At 43.1% G+C, this 22,479-nt stretch overlaps 1 protein-coding gene across 1 annotated transcript in view; it reads left to right on the top strand.

The window, feature by feature from the left end:
• Positions 1 to 22,479, top strand: part of PDIA5 (protein disulfide isomerase family A member 5) — a 102,817-nt gene that overhangs the window by 20,741 nt on the left and 59,597 nt on the right. The window contains exons 4-8 of the mRNA XM_064451215.1: positions 8,277 to 8,360; positions 9,105 to 9,150; positions 15,220 to 15,312; positions 16,580 to 16,640; positions 20,367 to 20,434. Of these exons, the coding sequence (XP_064307285.1) occupies positions 8,277 to 8,360; positions 9,105 to 9,150; positions 15,220 to 15,312; positions 16,580 to 16,640; positions 20,367 to 20,434 (352 nt within the window). The remainder of the gene's footprint in view (positions 1 to 8,276; positions 8,361 to 9,104; positions 9,151 to 15,219; positions 15,313 to 16,579; positions 16,641 to 20,366; positions 20,435 to 22,479) is intronic.

Raw genomic sequence — 22,479 nt, 5'->3', positions numbered from 1 at the left:
TTGACACAGAAAGGCTTCAGCCATACACACAATCATAAATGAGTTTTTTTTTAATACCTTGAAATAGCAGGGAGGAGTTTCAGAAATAAGGCTGCTGGTACAGATGGCATTAAGTGCCATTTTACTGTTTAGGTTTTACCTTCACTCCTATAAAGCTGATCAGAAGTAGGATTTATTTAAGAGAATAAGTCAACTCCTCTTTCTTCCTTGTAGTTGAACTTTAAAGCTGATGAAAACCTTTGAAATTGCAAATAAAAATGACCAGTTCTAATGGAGAGAAAAAAAGAAAGGAGTGCTGCTCTTACACGAATGTGACCCCTTCCATCCAAGTAGATTTGCAGTGTCTGGGATTTCTGCCTCTTACTACAGTTGCCTTGAAGGCGAAGGGCAGTGGCAGCATGGGAGTGCATGGCACTTTATTTTAGGTGCCAGCCTCAGGGAGGAAGCAGGGGCTCCATTTGCAGCTAGTCCAGGGGAGGTAAGCCAGGTGTCCACCAGGAACATTTTACAAGTGTAGTTATAGCGACAACATGGTCCTTGTGTGAATGCTGTTTATATGGGCAAACTGTGCATTTGCAGCATAGATTTTCAGTGCTTTCCTCCTGTCTCTATCGTAACCTGTCTGTGCAGTTAATGCTCATTCACATTAAAGCCCTTTTATTTTCCTGTGAGAGTGACCATGCAGGAAGTGCTATGCCAGTGTGAAAAAAATTCCTTTTTTAAGGAAGCTCTCAGTTCCTAACAGCAGCCCATTTAGTCTCGCGTATTGCATTAATTCTCAGTGTGTTTAACCAAAATCCACTGTAGTGCTTGGGTGTATGAGCCTGGGCTCATGTCTGTTTCATCCTAACCGTGTGTATTCCACAGTTAATGAGCAATTCTAGGCAAAACGCATGGATCTTCGACGTCGTTGCTTTTCAGACTAAAATGAAAAGTAAGCAAGCTAAGATTTAATGTAAAGTTACCTCCATTTTCCTGCATTCAATACTTCATTTAAAACATCCTCTAGCATCTTCTCCAGGCCCATAGTGCAGCCAAAGGTCATGAAAGAGGCACCAAGGGAACAGTATAATGTGCTGCAGTGCCTGTGTGCCCATGGGTGATACATTCAGTACCTGCCTTAGTGAGGATCTTGGTGTGAACTCAGACGTACTCAGAGGCAGTCGTCTTGTGTCCCAGGTTAGAACCGTGTTCCCCTGTACCAGGTTGTGTGAGTTAGAGGAGGTCTGAATGAGTCTGATGAGGAAAGCTGCTGCTTTGCAAAGAGAGTTTGAGTGTTCAGCGCTTCTAGAAGTTCCTGCAAAGCCTTTGGTAGCTCCTGTGAATGTGTTCAGCTTATTTCTGTGCAGGTATGTGGGCTGTGAGTGCCTCTTACTAATTTATATTTCCATGGAAAGTGTCGTTCATTATAACGTCTTGAGTTTCTGCAAGGCTGGAGCTTATAATTTTTTCCCTTAATTGTTTTTGCTTGACAATACCTGTTACCTTTTTGTCTTGGGTTTCTTTCTGCTTTTTGGCTCACTCTTGCTTGCAGTGAGAATTAAGCTCATGGGTTTTAATTTTCGGAAAATACTTCTTTTTAATCTCATTCCTATAGATTCCTAACCTCTCTAATTGATTAATGGGCACAGGGAGTCGTTTATATTGGGTGACGAGTGGTGCTGGGTCTCCACAGCGCATGGATTATTCTGTTTGCATTCCTGGCACGTTCCAGGGGAGCATCTGGAGCAGAAGGCTGCGATTGCCTCGTGGGTCACAGGGAGGCTTTTTGCTGCATTCTAGGGGGGGAAATCAGGCCCTAAATTCAGATGAGACTCTGTCCTGTCAGTCTGCTAATCCTAATCTTTAATTCTTTCCAGCAGCACATTTTCTGGTTTTGGATTTCATGCTCCCTATCCCTTAAAAAATGCAAGCTTTTCAGCTGCTGCATTGTATGAGCGGCTCATTTGTTCTGTGCTATGGAAACCTGTTGCTATTGTTACTTCTTTTGGAAGATAATTTCTATCAGGAACCTAGAACGGTGGCAAAATGTTGCTTTGTTTTCAAAGACAAATCTTGTATTTTAAGCTTCCTGTGCTCATTATTTCTGTGTCCACCTCTCCTGAGGCCTGTTCCTATTTTGGTGTCTGCAGGGTCTTAAACCCCACTCAGGAGCATAGTATCAAGGTGCCTGTCTGCACAGAAAGCTGCATATGGGCTTTCAGTTCGAGTAGATGTAAGCCATTACCATCCAGTGGCTGCTTACCATAGCCCTTTGGAGAAGTGCTCTTGGAAGCTGAGCTGATGGTTTGGGAAGTGATTTTAAAATTTTTTTTTTCCTTCTCTGATTTCAGATCTCTCAAGAGAGTGATACAGAAAGGTCTGGGATCATTAGAGAATATGAGGAGCCTTACAAATGTGACATACTGTTGGCAGCAGTAGTTGTGGCAGCTGCTACCCTGGGCTGGGAGGGAGGAATAAGGGTGATGGGGAGGCAATGCCCACAGTCTGAGGGAGGCGAGTTTTGCAGGTGTCACCGTGGTCAGCAAAGTACACGAGCTGCTGCAGTGTAAATGAATCACACACTCCTTGCTGGAGAGTGGGATTGATGACTGCAAGAAGCATAGTCAAAATCCCATGTTGTCCCCAACAATGGCTAATGAATTGCTTTTTTGATTTTGAAACCTTGGAGGAGCACATCTAACTACAACTGACTGTTAATGACTTCCTCTTTCAGATTAGGTTTGCAAGTGCAAATGTGGTTTTTATTTTTAGGTGGCTTAAGGAAATTTCTGGCACTGACACCCCCTTTTCTGCTTTTTTGGGTCACAAGCTCAATTAGTTGTTTGGCAGGATCTCAACTCCATGCTTTCTCAGGATGTTCATCAGTCTGTTGTCTGGAGAGGGATTTCTATGGAAGGTAGCCAGAGGGCATTGCAGAGGCTGTACGTTGGCTTGGGAAACGCTGTTTGATAATTCGCTTCTGAGGGCTGGTCTGATATTGCACGTGCACTTCCCCAAAGTTTTCACTGGAGTTCTCTGTACAGTGGTGTTCACCATAACCACCACTGAAATGAAAGCAATTAAACAGAGACAATAATGAGAGAGTGTGCTGGTAACAAGGTGACATCTTTGACTGGTACCTTCCAAAGATTTTTCCACTGTTGGGAGGCAGCCCTGTTTCTGCTCTGCCGTATCACCCTGCTTCAGAGCCAGTTCCTTCTCCTTACCTGCTCAGTCTTGTGCCTTCCAGCTGTTGGGATAGTGACAGTGTTTGTACAGCCACTGATACAGCAGAGCCTCCCCTGCGTTGGGGTCTACAGGCGCAACTGTGATACAAGGGACTGCTGAAGCATAATTGATGTGGATTGTTGAGGCCTGTTTCAGACTGAGAGATGTACAGATAGAAGAGGTAAAACCTGTTTACAGATTGTGAGCTCTGTGGTTCATGCGTGGTTACGTGATAAGCTGGTAGAGGAGTGAAATGGTTTTTGTGCAGGCAGATTTACTGAGCTGGTTACTTAAATTGGTGCGGTCAGTGTTTTTATTAATTACTTCTCTTGTGCCTGGGTCTAGTCTGCGTTGCAAAGTGTTAGTAGGTGCCAGCACTGTGGCACCAAAGTGGTGTGGCCACACAGCACGTGTACATGCTGCTATTACATTGGCAACTGGAGGCATGAACTTTTTTGGATGGCGTTTTTGTAATTTCCTAAGAGGGGATTTGACAATCATTCCAGATCCTTCCTCCCCGGAGGCTGATGTGGTTGTAGGGCTGTTTTCCATTCTTGATGAGAAGCCAATGGGCAGCATTATATGATAAGGGAAATAATTAGCGAGCTGCAGAAGATCATCTTTGTGCTTGTGAGGGAGAATGGTGCTGAGGATGTTTGGTCTTACCCTGCTGCCTTCAGGACCTGCCAGGACAATATTTGAATTCACTCCAAGGAGGGTGTTTTGCACTGCCACCTCCGTGCACTGTTTCTTACTCAGGATCCATCCAGCTTGGGCTTGTTGTTTTTTTTCAGAAATCAGTGTGGACTTACTGCAGCTAAACTCCTGGATCTTATTTTGTGTTCCTCTTGTATAGCTTTGTCCTCTGTTCTTTCTTCTCCAAATTACTTTGACACACTGCTGCAAAAGCCTTTCTCTGGGTTGCTCCTGCCACTGGGGACTGCCATCAGTATCTCTCACTGCTTCATCCTTATGACCACGAGCTGCCAGGCCTGTGGACAGCCCCACACAGGCAGAGCATCCTGTGCCTCTCCTGAGGAGTGAGTGCCTGTGGCACGTCTGCTTCAGGTGCTGGCTTCACTGGTGGTTAGCCAAAGGAGGTCAGATCTCCTTCACAAGCCCCTCGTCCTCCTCCTGCCCCAGTAACAGCTGGCTGCCAGTGCAAATTTGTGCATGCTAAAGCTGACAGGGGACCCCAGGGGTTTGCAGGGAGTGCTCTTGCTCTGGTCGGGCATCCTGCCAGCTCCATCACAACCCCAAATGACAGAAGTGTTTACGAGTAGAGGAGATGGGGATGTAGATGGAAAGGGATGAAGTATTCCTGTGATGCATGCTGTCTTTGCTGTTATTTAGACTTCTTGCTGAGTTAGGTCAACTTGGATCTTTCATTTTTATCATTCTTTTTAACAAGCTGCCATGTGTCTTCACTTCTCCAGTAAAGGAGTGTTTTGGAGCCCCAGTCTGATTTTGTGGGAAGGGGGAGCCTGGGGAAACGTGCCTGTGGGAGTGGAAGGAAGCTGTGCCATTGTGCCACTGAAGGTTTGACCTTATTACTACATAGCTGCTGGTTAGGGTCTTTGTGGTATTGCAGATTGGTTGGTGTATTGGGTGATTTTCCACGGAAATAAAGCTGGATGATTTGTAGGACTGCCTGCAGGCAAAGCTGGGGGTCCCTTCAGTAGTAGAACAGCAGGGACCTGAGGGGGTTCAAAGTGCTCTGGACAGAAATGGCACGAGGCAGCCAAGGATGGCTGCTGGGGCACATTACTGACCTCATCCTTGGACCAGTATTTCCTGAGCCTGGTGTCCTTGTCTAGAGTGTCTTGGCCTGGGTGGTAGAATACTGATATTGGGGGTGGTTTAAGCTTTTTAGGTCTTGGTTTTCTGTTGGGGATTTTTTCCTTCTTTTTTTTTTTTTCTTCTTTTAGTCTTTATAACAAACTCTTACACTGCCTCTTCAAGTAGTATAATTAAATTGTAAGAACTGGAGTCCTAATTAGCCTCTCCTGTGTGTGAGTTGAGGAGCTCACCTTCAGAGAGAGGTGTTGGCTGAGATCCAAGAGGCAAATCTCAGAGCAGAGACTGCATCTGTGTTGATATTTACTCTTATTAAGGATAACGGTCATTATTAGGTGATATCAGAGCAGGTTGCTCTTTGCAGGTTATTTTTGTCTGGCTGTAAGTGAATGCAGAAGGAAAAGCCAAATGGGTCCATCTCTGCCATTTCTTTAGATCTCCTTTTTTTTTTTTTCCCAAAGAATCGTATAGCATCTGAGTTGGTGGGTCTGGCGCGTGTGAAAATCTGCACCGATGCATGAAAAAATTACTGATACATATTTAGACACTTCCTATTCTGGGAATTTGCTCCTTTTCCATCCCTTGCATCAGTGCAAATAGCTTGCATAAACAGACTAAACTCCCAATGCAGTGGTGCAGAGAATCTGTCCACTGAATGGTAAGAGACATATTGGAGCAAGCTGCTGCTTTCTTTCCTGTGATAATGGACGTGCATTCAGGCAGCTATGTGAATCTCTATGAATGGAGCAATCCTGAAAGCATGGCAGGCTTAGATCCTGTTTCCTTCAAATGAAAGCTGTTCTTATCTGTCTTTTTTTCAACAGAAACGCAAACAGAAAATGAATTGGTAGGAGTTGGAGTGTTAGGAGTTGCTAGCTGCTTGCTCACAGGTACCTCTCAGTGGCGATGTTTTTGTAGCCTTTTTCAACTCTGAACCTTGCAGAACTTATCTGAGTGTCCAATCTATAAATGACACATAAGGAAAAATTACACTTTTTCTCCCCCCATATGGTTGGAGTTGCACCAAATTGGTGGCAGAACTAGCAACAGAATTGTCTTGATACCTGTTTTGGTCCTCTGCTGGTGCCAGAACAATTGTCTGTACATCTCAGGGTTTGACAGACCCTGTTGCAGGAGATAGGTTTCAGCATTATACCTGTTCTGTCAAGCACCTAACATTTGCCTTGGCAAGGCTGAGATGTCCACAAATATATGTACGTCCTAGAAACATTTGGGAGTGCCTAGAAGAGTTTTTGCAAATGCTGGCTGTGGTGCAGGCTGACTTCAGTTAACTGTCTGGCAGTCAGCTCCAGCAGGGCCACAAGGGCTTCTCTGTGCCTCTAGATCTGTCTGCAGTAAGATGGGAGGATGATCTGAAGCTGGTGCCTCTTCTTGAGATTCCCTGACCTTCAAATCGCTTAGGTTTAGCCTGTGGGACCACTGGAGGACTGCAGGTGAGATATGACAGGATGTTTCTGGCCCTGGGTTTGACGTTGCTGCTGACTTTCTGAACAAACTCCACGTGGCAAAGTAGCTTTTGGCAAAACTCCAAATCCAGGCTATTTGTTTCATAATCTAGTTTTGTTAAAAGGAGAGACGGTCACGTTATTCAATGAACAGATGCCATGTTTTAGCTCCACCTTCCACGGCAGTCTGGGGAAAACAAAGATGCAGCAGACAACAGGAAAATAACTGTTTTCTCAGGCTCAGATCTCCAGCCTCCTGGAGAATCAAAGAAAGTGTTTACGGGTTACAATAACTACTTTGGCTATGATCTGAAAACGCAGAACTGACATGACTTCAGTAAGACTCGTAAGATAAACATGCTTCTATACAGTTGGGATTACAACTGCCCATTCCTGTGGAGGTAGTTTCATGCTTTGTTAGTTCCTTAAAATGCTCATTTCTGTCTTCAGTGTAATATTCTGATTTTGATTCATGTGTCCCTAGCACCCCGCTCCTTGATGCTGTCTATGATAAGCATTTGAGAAGTTTCCACAAAGGTGTGCTCTCATCTGCAGCGCACTGCAAACTTACTGTTTGTTGTTCCTCACATTAGCAGAAAGGCAGCTGGAGAATGTTGGGAGAATTAGCACCAGTGCTGGCAGCAGCACTTAATTTGGTGAGGCTCTCGCAACCCTTGCATCTCGGTGTCTCTAATCAGTTTAAGCTTGATGGGTTTTCAGTGTTTTCATTTTCTAAATTGATTTATCTGTTGAAAAGGTACAAGTTGTCCTCTGCTGGGAACAAGTTTCCAAGCTTTTTAATCTTGCTGTTTGTCAATGCAAAGAATAGTCTTGTCAATGTGAATCATCCTCTTTTCTTTGTATTTACACTGCTTCACTCATCTCCCCAGGTCTTTGACTGACTTCATATTCACTTCAGCTTGAAGTATCCTTATAGCTTCACACCTACGTTGTTCAGGACAGCCGTTATTTAGGCCATGAAGACTCTCTACTGCCCACCTAAGCAAATGTAAATGCAGTTTTCTCCCATGACCCTTCTCTGTTCTTCAACTTGGCCTACTCTGGTGCTGGAAGCAATTAATTCTTGTTCAGTTGCAAAACCACCTCCAGCAGGTCTGTCTGCTATTACAGGCCGCCTCCTTCAGGAGCTGTGGCAGATAGTTTTTAGCTCCACTTGCCACATGTGGCTCTAGGCCACATCCCTCATACCTAGAGTGAATCGGGTTGCTGGTCTTGGGGGTCCAAAATTTTAATTGCTTTTTGTTTTCTGCAGGACCTTTTTAAGGCTAGCCACTTGAGATCTGGGCTTGGAGATACCACGAAGATGTTTATTTTTGATTTTGAATTATCTTCTACCAGATATAAAAGCTGACCTGCTCTTTCTTTTTGAATCTTTTCATAAACAGTTCTCTTTGACCACCACCCTAACAGTAGCACGGTCTTCTTGAAAACTTGAATTCCTAAATTGTATGTTAATCCTATGGACAGAAGGTCTGCTGAGGTACTTGGACATGCTAGAATGGGCTGCTTTTCTACTGGTTAGGGCCTGGCTTTGGAATGTGGTTTTAACATAGCGTGTTGTGTAACACAGTGACACTGTGTTCTGACCAAGCAAATGGAGAAATTAAATTGGCTAATGCAGCTTTCCACAATGCTTGTCCCACAAACTTAACTGAACAGTCTCCAAATTCCTGTTAGTTGCAACTAATTGGTGATGAGGAGCACAGCAATGAGTGTTCAGAACAGAATGCATTTGATTTCCTTTCTTGTAACCATTTTTCTTCCAATATGTGTTTTTTGCAGTGATACTGAAAGCCGAAAATTATGCAAGAAGATGAAGGTAGATCCTAATTCAAAGGACAAAGGAGTGGAATTACTCCATTATAAGTGAGTGCTGGGCTGGGATTTGTAGTTCCTAATTGTTGATGCCCCTGTTAGGACCGTTTGTTCTCCTTGCAGCTCCATACTGCTGCAGCATAAAGACTTTTTTTTTTTATCCTTTGACATGCAAAATTGATTGCCGTTTCTTCAGTTTGCAAGCATGTGTTGTGAGAGAAGTTGAGATAAATTTATTCTGCTGTTGAATAGAGTACATTAAAAGCACGAGCAGGGCCTGGGAGAGGTGCCCAATGGACTAAAACTACCCAATGCACAGAGCTGATGCCGGCGATTTGAGCTGTCTTACTCTCTCCGTCATACGCCCGCTGGCATGTGCTGTGGGCAAGGCACTTCACCACGGTGTGCTTGCTTTTCCGATTTGAGATAGTACTTCATAGAGTAAGTGGAGAAAGGCAAGCGTAGTGAGACAGCAAGAGATTTTCTTCCTGGAAATAATAGGAGTGGGAGTACTGTTAAGTGTAAGAGACACTGAGCAGCTGCATCTCCATATCCGAAGATCATGCCTTAGTAAGTGTTCTGGTTAGTGTCAGGGAGGAAATTATTTACTAGAAACCTGTTTGCTTTACACTGTTTTGCACCTTTCCTTTTTCCTTACTCTTTTTTCCCTTTCCTTAAATCACTGTACTGTAAATTCTACTTAGTTCTGGTTATTGAGAAGTGAGAGAGAGCAGCTGTATGAATTCCACCAACGTTACTGTAAGTTAACACTATTCCCCACTCCTTGTTCAACAGGGACGGTGCATTTCATACTGAATATAACAGAGCGGTCACACTGAAGGTAAATTTAAATATTTGATTATTATTCTTTTGGTTTTGCTAGATATGGGGGAGACATTTGTGGATTAAAACCAGCTGTTGGTACTTTTTCATGCTGAAGGCATGAAACGGAGGGGGTTAATCTTCATAAGCAACTGTCAGAATGACCTAAAGGTGTTTGTATGTGTACATGTCTACCAACCACAGATCCAGGAAAATTGTGTATTATTAAAAAGATTGAACCCATGTTGAACTGCAATGTAAGTTGTAAGTTAACTTGCAGGCTGGTAACAAATAGGGATTTTATTGTTGTGTTTACAAGGTGCTATTAATGGCAGTATAACTAAAATTGTTAGTTGATACTGCATTTTGAAAAGGAGTTTTCTGAGGTTTCTAGGTTGTGTGTTTATAAACTTTAAAGAGAGATCAGTGGCCTTATCTTTTATCAGATTATGGAGCCGCGGTTCCTGTGGATGTGCCCTGAGTGCAGCAGGGATAAAACAACTTTCCTTCTGCAAACCTTGACACAAAGCAGCAGAAAGCAATGTTCTGTGAGGGCAATGGAAGGAAGACATGAAATGTGAAACGAATGTGTAGATCTTGATGATTGTGGAAATGGTACTCAGTGCAGGCCGAAATTGTGCAGCCTTCCTCTGTGAAGCTCTGGTGAAGCACTGGGGGTATCCTCATGTGAAGCAGCTCTGTGATGACTTGGCTTCCAGAAATGACTTCTGTTCAGCTCTGATGCCTGGTTCCCATTTCTTTTTCTCCTCCAGCAAACCCAGCTCTGCACTGTCGTTGGTCTTGTGAGGGCTTGATGACACCACCTCAGGCTGACATTGTTACATTCACTTCCCCTTTTTAGCTTGCTCAGGGGTTTGGCACGGGATGGAGGGAAAGCCTGTGGGAGATGCTACATGAACTCAAGTCTGTCAGAGTGGCTGTTTCTAAGCACACTCACTCTTGATCTTCCTTTTACAGCCAAGAGTTGTGGGGAAGCTGAGGGGGGCGGGGACTGACTTGGAAGCGTGCCCTGACTTGAATCATCCATTCAGCCTGCACTTGGGGTTGTCATGCAGGATTCACCTGAGGTGGGGAGAGTAGGACCGTGTATCTTCCCATCTCCTGCAGTAGAAATCTTGCTTGGCACTGGGAAGGGCCATGTTAGATACCCAGCCTAGTCAGCAAGTGCCCAAGACTCCTTCTGTATGTAGTGAGGAAATGCACCTGGTGAATTTTTCTCCCTTTTGGTGGGTAGCAGGGTGAGGGAGACTTGGTAGTAGCCTGAATTTGGGTGGTTTGAACAGTGCATGAAATGTCTTTCCTGCCCTCCATAAAGTACTGCAACCAAGAATTAGTGCTGTGACTCTTCCTTACAGATTGGATCAACTGGAAAGTGCTTGCAGAGCTTCAGGGAGCGTAGGGCTGAGAGGCAATCATAGCACAACAGGAACCGTACCATTTTTCCTTCAGTTGCAGCTTTGTGATGAGCATTTCCCCCTTCCCTCTTGCTCTGCCTGCTGGGGAGAAGGACAGGGATATGTGATTCCAGTGCAGGTGGAAGAGAGGTTTTGAAGCTGCTCCTCTCCAGGAGCTCTAGTCTTTCTTAATTTAACTGCCCATGTGAAATCAGCTGCTAATGATTTACAGGTTGGACAGTGCATCAGAGCTGCGCAATGGTCAAATACCTCAGCTGAGTGTTTACTTGTTCTGCTGCTTGCAGCTGCCTGAATATTTTCTGTATTTCTCCCTCCCTGTTTTCTTCTATTGAGGCAGTGACCTTTCTTTGTCTCAGTCAGCTGTGTTTGTCAGGAATCTCCCAGTACATTACAAACGGCAAACAGCAGAGCAACACAATTACACAGAGTGTCATACCCATTTTACAGACAGGGGGACACAACTGAAGAACAGGGAGATTAAAGGATTTGTTTCACATCATTCAGCAAGCTTGTGGCAATAAAACTCAGATCTTCTTTCCAGGCATCCAGTAGATATATTAATGTATGTATGACATGTTGGAGAATGATGGACACAGCTCTGAAGGAGTGTAAAAAGATTCTTCTGAAGTAATTAGCAATTTCATAGATGTGGCTGATCCAGCTGATAGTGTACTTGGATTTTTTAAGAAAAGCTTTTAATTTCTTAAGCTAAATCCATATGTAAATAGCAGAGATGCCCTTGTGGGTCTACTGTTAGAAAAATGAGGAATAAAGGATAGCTCAGTGGGGGGAAGTTAGCAGTCAGAACCTCCTGCTGCTGAGACCTGTGTTAGGATCTGAGCTGTTTGGGGTATCTGATAAAGAGAGGTGAACTGCAAAATAACAAAGATTGGTGATGCAAAATTATTAGGAGTAAGTCTAAAAACATGTTTCCAACTCCTTGCAGAAGGGTTTAGGTTCTTACAATATGAAGTGGCTTGTCAATATGAAAGCTGGAACTTTAGAGGTAGTGAACATGGGAGGAAAGGAAAGGACACAGCTCCAACTATGCTGGAGTAATGCAGGCTGTTGTAATGGGGTGTGAATTACCAGTCAGGACAGCAGTTGGCTTGAAAATATTGGCCCTGTGCTTAACAGTATTTAAAAGTCAGAGGAACAGAGAATGGAAGAAGAAACATTATTGCACTACCTGAGTGCATTTGTTTCCTTCCTCTTGTGCCTTGTATGTGACTCTGGTTGCCCCATCAAGTGGAGGGTGTAGAAGTATCGCAGAGGGCAGTGAGGATGAGCAGAGGCACAGATGGCTTGAATAGTTATGTGGAGCTTTTGGGCTTGGAAAAAAGGACAACTGGAGGAGGTTACAATAGATATTTGTATAACTGTGAGTAGCTTGAAAAAGGAAATTAATACTTTTTTTTTCCCCCCCTACAAATAGTGGTGTTTTGGGGAGGCTGATTTGAAATAACTGCAATGTTTAAAAAAAAAAAAAAGGTGTGGAACTCATAGCTACATGTTATGAAAACCAAGAATTTAAGTCTTAAGAACAGGTTTAGGTAGTTGTAAAGGATAGATCCATTGATAGCAAGCACAGGGGTCCAAATACAATAGCTGGCGCAGAGTCCATAAACTTAATTAGTTGTTGCCAGAAATTGGGAGCATATACTAGTGTATGCTGTGTAAGAATGGTACTAGTGTAGTTTTTTCCCCAAGTATCTGTAGTCAGCTGCTTTTAGAGACCTAAGCTTAGATCAGTCTGTGATCTTAACTGGTATCTGTTCATATGTTGCTTTAGCCCCACCATGTCCTAATCCTCAACAGTGCCATAAGGCTGGTATCCAGGCTGTGTTTATTACACGATGAAGCCTTTTCTGGAGGATGAAGTACAGGGAGAGTTTTATTCTCCTTCTGAAATGGAGAAAACTCATTAAAGTACAAATCTTCTCAGTACTAGCAAAGGGAATAGACTAACTCAATAAATTGGTCCTGTTCCAAACTCTGAATCCTTTTCTAGTTTGCTGTTGTAAGGGTATGTGTGTGAAATCAAGGGAAGTCTCTTTATTAGCATCCCTACTTCAAAGGAGTGAAAAGTACAGGGATGTGTTTATGTATTTTTCAGGTTAAAACCTAGCTCCATATATGATAGCCAGCTGTTGTGCTGATAAAACTTGCTTGCTTATAGCAACAGAGGATGAATGAAGCCATACGCTGTAATCTGTGGACTTGATGTTCAAAGCTGTCACAGGAGTTTGGGCAGTGGGTTAGAGCCCAGCATGGCTCTGTTGGTGCCACAGGGTAAAAGTGGGTCCTGACAGTGTCGTGGCAGGACAGGAGAGGACTGTAGCTGATTCTTCAAGGTGGGAGTTGCTGTGGCCTGGACCTTGTTCTGTTCTCTAACCCAGCAACCACGGGACCGCTGCTTTTCTGTGATTAGACAGTGCTGTGGTTTGTTTTGGGGGGGTTCATTCCTGTTTAAAAGCACACAGGACGTTGTCTTCACTGCATGGAGTAATGAGTGCAAGGCAGCGTACTGCCTGCTCCTGCCAGAAGACATTACATATCTAATTTTTTCTGTCTTGGCTGAGAGGGAGAGGCTGGATGAATTAAATCTCTTTAATCCCCCATACTCTAACCACATCTGTTTCTACATGGCTGAACTTGGCACACAGGAATTCTTGAAACTAGCAGAGTCAATCACACTCATTAGCAGTTTAAAATGTTGACCCCTCTCTCCTCCCCCTCAGTGCATAGCTGAGGTCTGTGCAGACTGAGAGCGAGCAGAACCTCATGTAGCTTTCCTAAATGTAGATGATCTCCCCTGTTTTGTCCTCTTCTCTCCTTTCCCCATATATTATTAAGTTGTCTTAGGGCATCATCTGCGATGTTAATACCTCTAGTTTTAGAGCTTTTTACAACTGTGACTCCATTATAAATTACTTGATTTTATTTTTTTTCCCTAGCTAGCTCCTTTCTCTGCTAATGCCATCTTAAAACAAATTTATTCTTGAAATATTTGTGGTCCCAACACTACTACCTCACCCCTTGGGTCTTCTTAATGTGTACATCAAGTGCTTTGTTTGCCGTCTAGTGACTAATATATGCTGCCTCTTGTGATAAGACGAATCTCTTCAATATTAGCTGTGCAAGCAGACGGAAACATAAATGCAATAAATGGATCCTGCCATAAGCTCTGAATCCTCCCAAGCCTTGCAGTACCAACTGAGATGCAGGAAAATGAGCTGGACTCCACTATCTGTTGATAAGGTGTTGGGATGTTACACCAGAGCAGCCCTATCCAAGGGCAGAGAAGTCTCACAAGTGAGACTGTTTCAGCAGCATGTGTGAGGAGTGCTGCTAACCTCCTCTTGAGAGGTGGAGTACAAACCTGGCCTTTAAGATGCATGCTTATGGTGTATGTTAGTATATACTCAGCTCTGCTCTCCAGTCATGAGCTGCTTTGGCAAAGCATCCCATGGGCTGAAAAAGGCTTTAATGAAGCTTTTCTTTGCTCCAATTCCAGGTAAGTTCACTTGGTGTTGTTGCGGCATCATCCACTCATTCCTGCAATGAAGGAGCCTCCTCAGGGACCTCACTATGTTACTGGTGTGGCAGAGATCCTCTTTGAGAGTGGACGTGTACCCACAAGCAATGCCACGGAGAAAAAACCAGGGTCAATCTGAGTGGTGAATGGATACAGAAAACCAAGTATTATGTTTCCTAGAGCACAGGCATCCGAGGATAACAGTGATCAAGCCTGTGCTTCCATGTACGGCTGGAAACTAGGGGCAGTGCGACTCTGCTGGAATTCATGGAGTGTGTCTCATTGACTTTGGAGGGCTGGAGTTTCCATCAGGCTCAGGCTGAAATCAGAATCAGCAGAGAGTATTTCCTTGTGATAAAGAGAATATCTGTGGTCTGCTGAAGTGGATTGTTGGTTGCATGTCAATTGGGTAAAGCAGTTATAAAGTATGCATGTTATATGCATAGCCTCAGCTTATTGAATATGGGAGCTGCAGAACTGTAGGGTCTCTTATTTCCAACTTCTCTTGTCGTGTTTGCTTCTAACTCTCCTTCTTAAAAATCTATTGAATGCAGTTTCTGGGTGCATGGGTCATAGTTCCTAATCCCATTCCTTTGACCAAATAAGCAGTTTGATCTTCAAGTGTGGAGGTCATTGCATTTGCTCACAGCGAGTGTCAGTGTGCCCTCCAACTAGTCCTATTGGATTAAAAAGTTACTCAGATATAGTGAAGGGCATGGGAACCTGACCTCTACATAAAGAGAAATCTTTCCTGCTAAGCCAGGGAGTAGCTGTGGAAGTATTGCAGATCTAGACCATTGAAAGAGCTCTCTGAAGGATCCTTGAAGCTACTGTCTGTGTGCTGGTCTACTTTCACATCGTTTTCCCCATTTTTATAGTGGAAATGGGAACTGGTAAGCTGGGATACTGGTTATGAGGAAGGTACACACCAGTGTATCACTTGGTTCTGCGACAGATTTGTGTTCATCTGCATTAGAGCAGATGAGTATATAAGCAGAAAAGCAAAGGCACTACTTGGATGGGGTTAGCATGACAGCATGAATTTTAGATTGGATGTCTCATGGTTTCAAATAATTTTTCTTTAACAGTTTTTTTCTCCCCCTGTTTTTTACAGTCTATAGTGGCCTTTCTCAAGGATCCAGAAGGTGCTCCGCTGTGGGAGGAGGATCCGGAAGCCAAAGATGTTGTGCATGTTGACAGTGAAAAGGTACATTAGCTGGGTAGATGTTTTATAAATATAGGGGATGAAGGGAAGTGTGTATGTTTGTGTTAACTCGTGATGAAGCACCATTATTTCCTTTCTTTGGAATGGAAGTTTAAAGCACCCAACTTTTAAGTGACTTGACAAAGTTTGTGGATTGTGATAACTATAGAGTAAAGTCTCCTGCTTCCTGCCTTCCTCTCCCCTACATGTGGTCATGCTATTAGTCTGCCAGCTACACGGCAAGTATCAAAACATTGTGCATAGTGTGGTGGAAGGGACCTGTTTTGTCTTGAAAGTGCAGCAGCTTGCAAGATCCAGTCACTGCAGCATGCAAGTAGGAGGAAAAATGCTGCTCTTAAAACTGCAGGTTGTTATTAAAACTTGGGTTCCCTCATGCGGTTGAGGTCATCTCAGGAAGTCTGGAGCAGGAAGGAATAGGATCCAGATCTTGAGTGATTTAACCTTGTACAGTAAATGTCCTCTCCATGTTAAGTGGGAAAGCAGCAAATACAACAAAACTACCTTAAAAAGCCACTGCCGCCACAGAGCTACCCATTATTTTCTCTCTAATATGATCAGCTTGGTCTTTTGTATTAGTTTTCTAGTCTATAGATTTTTAAAACTTTAATTGATTGGACTCTAGCCGGTATTTTGTGAAGGGCCTTTTCAATTTTCTGGCTTTCATTTTTCATATTAGAAACAGTTATTTTGACATTCAGCTTTTGTAGGAAGATTAATTTTTAATGTTCACCCTCTCTACTCTGTTACAAGCCTTTGAAGGGTTGCATTCAGTTTGAAAACTTCATCTGGTTTCTCTATCATGCTGATACATAAAAATCTATTCTCATGGCTTCTCATAACTCCAGCACATTTCATAGTGTAGAAACTGAACTTGTTTATTATTGAGTCTGACTTCTTGAACTAGAGTATGGCTTTTAATGGGTCAGGGAAGAAGTTGTTTCCAGTCAGAGATTCTGCAGTGAGAATAAAACAAGCCATGCAACTTCTACATCTCAACAGTGAAGATACTGGTCTAGGGTATTTAGCAGATATTCAAATCTGTAGTAATTTTTGCCATCTCCTTTCAAGTTGAAATTGAGCAAGGAGAAGAAACTCAAGTCTTGTCTGTTAGGAAAGATGACCCCTATTCCCTCAGATAAATGAGCATATGTTCTATGAAGATATATATTAATTTTTAAAGTTAAACGCAAATAATAAGAGGTGTCCTTGGGTATAGGTCTGTTCTTATTTTCTTTGGTTCATTCACTAGGAATTGAGAAGACTTCTGAAGAAGGAAGACAAACCCCTTCTGATGATGTTCTATGCCCCATGTAAGTAAGCCAACATGTCATCTCAGCTTTCTCCATTCTCCACTAAGAGATGTCCAAGTCTGAGTAGAAACGTCACCTGTGCTTCACTAATGCCATATTGTCCCATCTTTATCATTCTACTTCTGCCTGTTCTCGGTTTTCCCCTAGTTGTCCACTGCTTGTATCATAGTCTTGCCTCTTGTGATGATGACTTGCTGCTTGTTCATTTAAGCAGCTGCTTTCTGTAATTTCTTTACCTGTTGTCCTTTCTAGATTTGTGTTGTACAAGACAGAAACACTGTATGTGGAGTGCATAAGTGTTAATACATCTGTCTGACAGTGCCTAGCCCTCCGGCCTGTGCGGAGCTCGAAGTGCAAATGGGTATTGCACACGCTTTTTACTTTTGCAGTTTGGGCCATAGCATAAGGCAAGCTGGTTTCCCACAAGCAAAAGATCTCCAGAGGAGACCATGGAGTTGAAAAAACCCAATGTATTTGTTCTTCCTAACTGCAGGCAGATGGAACAATAGTGCAGTGGTCAGGAGCAGGAATATCTTTCCTGCTCCATCCGGGAGGCACCCTTGGGTGTTTCTACCCACATTGGCAGGAGTAACTTGAATACAGGGGGGATTTCATTGCGAGGGAGGGGCAGGAAGAAAAGAGCACATTGGAGTAATTGCATTTCTTTTGTGACTTTGACCTTATGTTGCTGCTATCTTGTCATTGCATTGGCTGCTTGTTCCTTAATTTTGCAGTTTTTCAGCTGCTTTTTTGTGTTTCCTGGTGGCTGCTATGTGAGAGGCTTCCTAGCTCTTCCAAACAAGATCGTGTTGCACTGGAGTCGCTTCTCAGCTGGAAAGTGGGGGAGCCACGAGAAAGGAATGAAAGTGTGGCCTAAGCTAGAAAAGCCTCCCAGTGTTGCCCTGATAGGGAAACTGATGTTAGGCACCACTAGCAATTTGCTGGCTGATTCTCTTTTTAAAACTGTGTCCCACAGCAGCATTATCTGGTGTTTCTTAGTGTATTTTGTCTTGTAATTGCTGCCTGAAACACCACTCTACCTTTTTAGTCTCATCTAAGTACTGCCAAGATGGCCAGAATTGCCCATGACTTAATTTGATGCATCACCAAGAGAATGTTTTTTCCTTTAATTAAATGAGTTGCAGCTCTGTGCCTTCAGACTCTGCAGCAGGATGGTCCTGTGTGGCCTGGCAAGGCAAGTGGTTGCTCCCAGTCAGTGCTGCCACCTAAGCATCAGTGGGAAATGATACGCCTGCTCTGCCTGTAAATCGCCCCTTCGGGGAGAGTTCAGCTGCAGAGTGCTTTCACAGTTTACCTGTATCATGAATAATTGTTTTCCACAACTGAGTCTCTTCCTGAAATGTGCCTTATCTAACCCTTCGTTCTCTTTGAACCGTTCCCTCAGAAACCCTCCTCCTTCCAGTCTCTCTTCTTTTGAAGTGGCAAAACACCTGCTAGTCTTCAGTGCTGTAATACTTATGCTGCTTTCTAAACTGCTGTGAAGGAAGCCTACTTGTAAGTTTTTTTTTTTCTCCGCTCTGATTTTGCAATTCTTAACTCCTTCATCTTTTATTTAACACACGAGACCCTCTGACTTGATTCTTGTCCAGTTTTTCTTTTCTTACTCCTGTTACTGGAGACAGAATACATCCAGCAGTTGCATAAAAATACTGGCTTTGGGCAGCTGAAGATCCTGGTTACACACAGGTGTTACCTTTCATTACTGGGAGCAGCAAATCAAGGCTGGTCACTAAAGGAAATTTTGCTTTTCTTTACTTGTAAGGGGAAGTCAGGGAGGTCTTTGGCATGAGAGGACATCAGAGGCTTTGTCTGGGAAGCTTCAGGGGAGAGAGCTGCATTATTTCTGTGCTTTGATAGAAGCAGGGGCTTTATATTCATTGCGACAGATTCGTAGGAAATGGGCTCTTTCATTAAGTACCAGTGCAGAGGGAGATGAAAGCGACTGCAAACTTAAATGTAGTTTCTTTAGTATTTCAGAAATGCTTGGTCTGGGTAAAACGACTCAGAGCAAAGGCATGCTTTCCTTAGAAGGTATTACCTGTCATTTCAAGACCATTCACTGTACTTTTGGACCTATATTATAAAGTCAGACAGCACTAAATATGAAAAATTAGGTATACTTATAGGCATTCAGATTTATTTGTAGTAACCGTCAAAGAAGACTCCTGCAGGAGACAGTCTGCATTTGGCAACAAAAAGGAGCTGTTATAATGTCATTGAAAACAGGGCTTTAAAAATGAGCTAGTGGAAACACTAATATGTGTTTAATTAAGCCCCTCCTTTTGAGTCAAAATACAAGAAAGAACAGAAGAAAATTAGTTTTTCGAGGTTACCCTTTTATGCCTGTATAGGAATATATGTGGATATATGTGGCTTGACAGTGTCCTGAACAGTATAACCCAGAAACACATGGGCAGGAGAGGTTATACTGAAGTGGGTTCGTGAGCAGCGAGTTTGAGGCAGCAGAAGGGCTGGGGGGGGATGGCTGGGTGGAGGTGGCTGGTATGTGCCTGTGCTCCAGGAGGGAGTCCCGGGAGTGGTAAGAGGGTGGGGGAGAGAGATTGGTCGCTGGGGGAATTCAGGGCCTGAGGCTGCTGGAGAGAGAAGAAACAGAGGATACAGAAGATGGTTTAACAACTCATATCTTTTGATGTCTGTCCAGTGGTTTGGATGAAGCTGCAAGACCTCAGTGGGCCTCAGATGAGTGGTCCGTGCCCACCAAGAAATTGTCATTTTGACCAGCACTAATTTAACAAACTCGCTGGCAATTTGAGCAAAGACATCAAAGGTGGGAAGACCACAGAAACAAGAGCTCTCTTTCCTCTGATTAAAGGGTGTTCTTTCCAGGCATGCTGATGTGATCATAAACCAGTGGCTACAAAATGTGTTCCTGCTTTCTGGAAGATATTTTCAAAACTCTTGTCTCTTCACCAGAATAAAAATGTTGAGTACTGTCCCATGGTGGACCCAACAGTTTCCACATAAAATGTCTGAAATCCTTGGCCACAGCTTGCTTTCCTTCATGTTGTCTGCACTCCTGCCCCTTCCCATGTGCATGCACGTGTTTTACTTCGCAGGAGTGAAACCTGGTGCTTGCAAGATGGTTTAGTGCTAATCTGCTTAGTACTACAGAACGTCATCAAACAGCTCTTGGCACGCTCCAGCTGCACATTGATAGTCTTCCTCATTTGCTTTTTGTCTTTTCCTCAGCACATGAAGTTATTGTATCTTACAAGGGCTGGTGCTTTTTCTGAGTTATGTCTTTTCAATTAACAGAGCACTGTTTACCTTTTGATGTCTGTTTTAATGTGTTTAGGAAATGTCTCAAATGAATTTCAAAGACTTGTTAAGCAAGAATGACATCTTCCATTGACTTTTGAAATGTGAGTTTCATCTTAAGTTCTCCTCTGGGCTCAGCTCAGAGCCTGAGGAATATAAGATGGTGTTACTGTTTCCAAAATTGGGATGAGAAATGAGTATGAAAAATGAACAGCATTAAAAAATGCATAAAATAACTTCATATAAGAAGAAGCAACACCCTTAGAAACTAATAATCTAATAATTTAGTGAAATAGATAAGGAATTTTGTTTCAAATTTTTCTGTATATTAAAAAATGTAGTTTCATATGCTTTGGGACATAGATCCTGTAGAACAGTGTGAATAGAGTTGTTGGTGTACTACTTAAACAATTTCTTTTTTATCAGGGTGTGGTGTTTGTAAGAGAATGATGCCATCTTACCAGCAGGCAGCCACAGAACTGAAGGGTAAATATGTAAGTGAGAAGATAAGATTTCTATAAAGTTTTTAAAAATCTTTTTAACACTTTTTCTTTTGAGTATTTAAAACAACAAATACTTATCAAAGTGGGGAATTTTTAAGCAAGTCCAGATAAACCAGAAGTCAATAACTCTGTTCCAGATCCCTTCAGGATTCTCTCTTGGTTGTTATTCTTTTTAAAGGTTTGGGGAACAAGGTGTTAACTCACTTGCCCTGTAAATCCAGTGTAGTTCTTGCCGTGGAAAAATGGGCTCTGACACTAGGTAGTTTTATGTTTAGCTTCTTACTTGTGAGTTTGATGAGTGTACATGCTGGTAAAGACAATTAAATGTTTGCCATAGTGGGTTTGATCAGGTTTTTGGCCTGATGTTTCATAGAGGGATCAGGGATGGATGCTCTTACAGTAATAATTAATCCACTTTTTAGTGGACAATCACAGTGTTGTGGGAGGGGGATTTCCTTACTTTAGCTACTGAGCCTCCTCTTAGCCACAAAGCATAAGCATTAATAAAATCCTATTGTTTTAATATAGCTCTGCCAACAAAGTTAGCATTCATACCAGATTGAAATGAAAATAAGTTTTGATGTTAATAAAATCCATCAACAGCAGTCATGATAGTTTAACTACCTGTTTGCACTAATGGGGTGTATTGATCTCTCTGAGCAAGTTGAAGGCACTTCTCAAGTCAAGGTTTTATAATGTGCTTAATATATAATTTTATATGATACCAATAAAACATGAGTGACAAAGAAATAGGATTGTTGCTTCATGGCTTTAGCTGGGTTTAATCTGATACTACCTGTTGGATCATTTCACTGTTGAGTTTACAGGTTTGCTGAGGAGAGATGGCATGTGATGAGGAAAAGGCGAAGCACTGCAGTTCATTGCTAGGGCAGCTCTGGCCATTGCTGCTCGTAAGCACTGAGTACTGTCAGGTTCCCTTATGTCCTCACAAATAGTTGTTTTTCAGAACTGTTTTTTCTCTAAATCCTTGTTTGCTTAGGGCTGAAACGAGTGGGAGTTATTCAGGTTTATTTAGGACACCGTACAACCCCTGAAGATGTTTTCGAGAGCGTTTTTGCCTGACCAGGCAGCACTCTAATGCCCTCTCCCCTTGGTGGAGTGTGTGCTGTGGCCTTTGGGAAGGCACTCCTATCTTGCGCGGCGGGTACACTGTGGGGTGTGGGGTGGGCAGGAATTAGGAATGTGAAGAATCACCTACAGAGGTAGTACCAGAGAGGAGGCATGCTGCAGAATGCTGTGTTCTCCTGCAGTAATTCCTTCCTTGTCCACGTGCAGCTTGTTTTATTAAATTCAGACCATAGAATTTAAACTCCAGATCTATTCTAGTTTGATTATTTCCTTCCTCATTTGGAAATGGTTTCTGTAGATCCAGGCTAATCCTGCACAGCCGAGTGACAGGGCTGTGGCACAGCTCTGAGCCTGGCAGTGCCTGTGCTTGGGGCAGCTCAGGTCAGGGGTGCTTTTTGCACTGGAGTGTTTTTAGTGCAGCATCTGTTCAGAGGAAAGTCCGGTTATGCCACTGGCACCTGTGTCTTTCACAAAAATCAGTCTGTTGGTCTAAATTTGACCTAACTGGCTTCGTGAGTGGGATGTGTACACAGGTTGCCATTTCTGAAGTTAACTGCACTGCACCTGTCATAAATTATCCGTGGGGTACCTTTAGAGCAATGTTGACCTCCAGATCAGACTTTGCTGGAAAGTTTATGATTGGTTTGGATGAGCTGAAGGTTTGGCCTTTTAATCTGACCTGTCATTAGCTGTCAGGATGTGCCAGGCTCAAAAGCTATTATTGCTATTATGTAGCAGGAAAATGAAGTACAGTATTGCCTATTTAATAGGTCATAAAAATGAAAAGGTGAACTGTACCTGTCACTGGCTGCTGTGTTCTCTTGGGACTAGCTGTTTCTTGTCCCAGTACTGTTACTGAGAGGAAGGCACAGTGGCATTTTCAGCGTTACATTCGGTTTAGATCTTGCAACTCCATTACACCCAGTGCAGAAGGAAAAAAGGGGCTC

This window comes from Phalacrocorax carbo, chromosome 5 (genome assembly GCF_963921805.1).
Source record: "Phalacrocorax carbo chromosome 5, bPhaCar2.1, whole genome shotgun sequence".
Lineage (NCBI taxonomy): Eukaryota > Metazoa > Chordata > Aves > Suliformes > Phalacrocoracidae > Phalacrocorax > Phalacrocorax carbo.
Note: the sequence above shows the minus strand (reverse complement) of the source record. Positions and strands in the feature narration are given on the sequence as shown.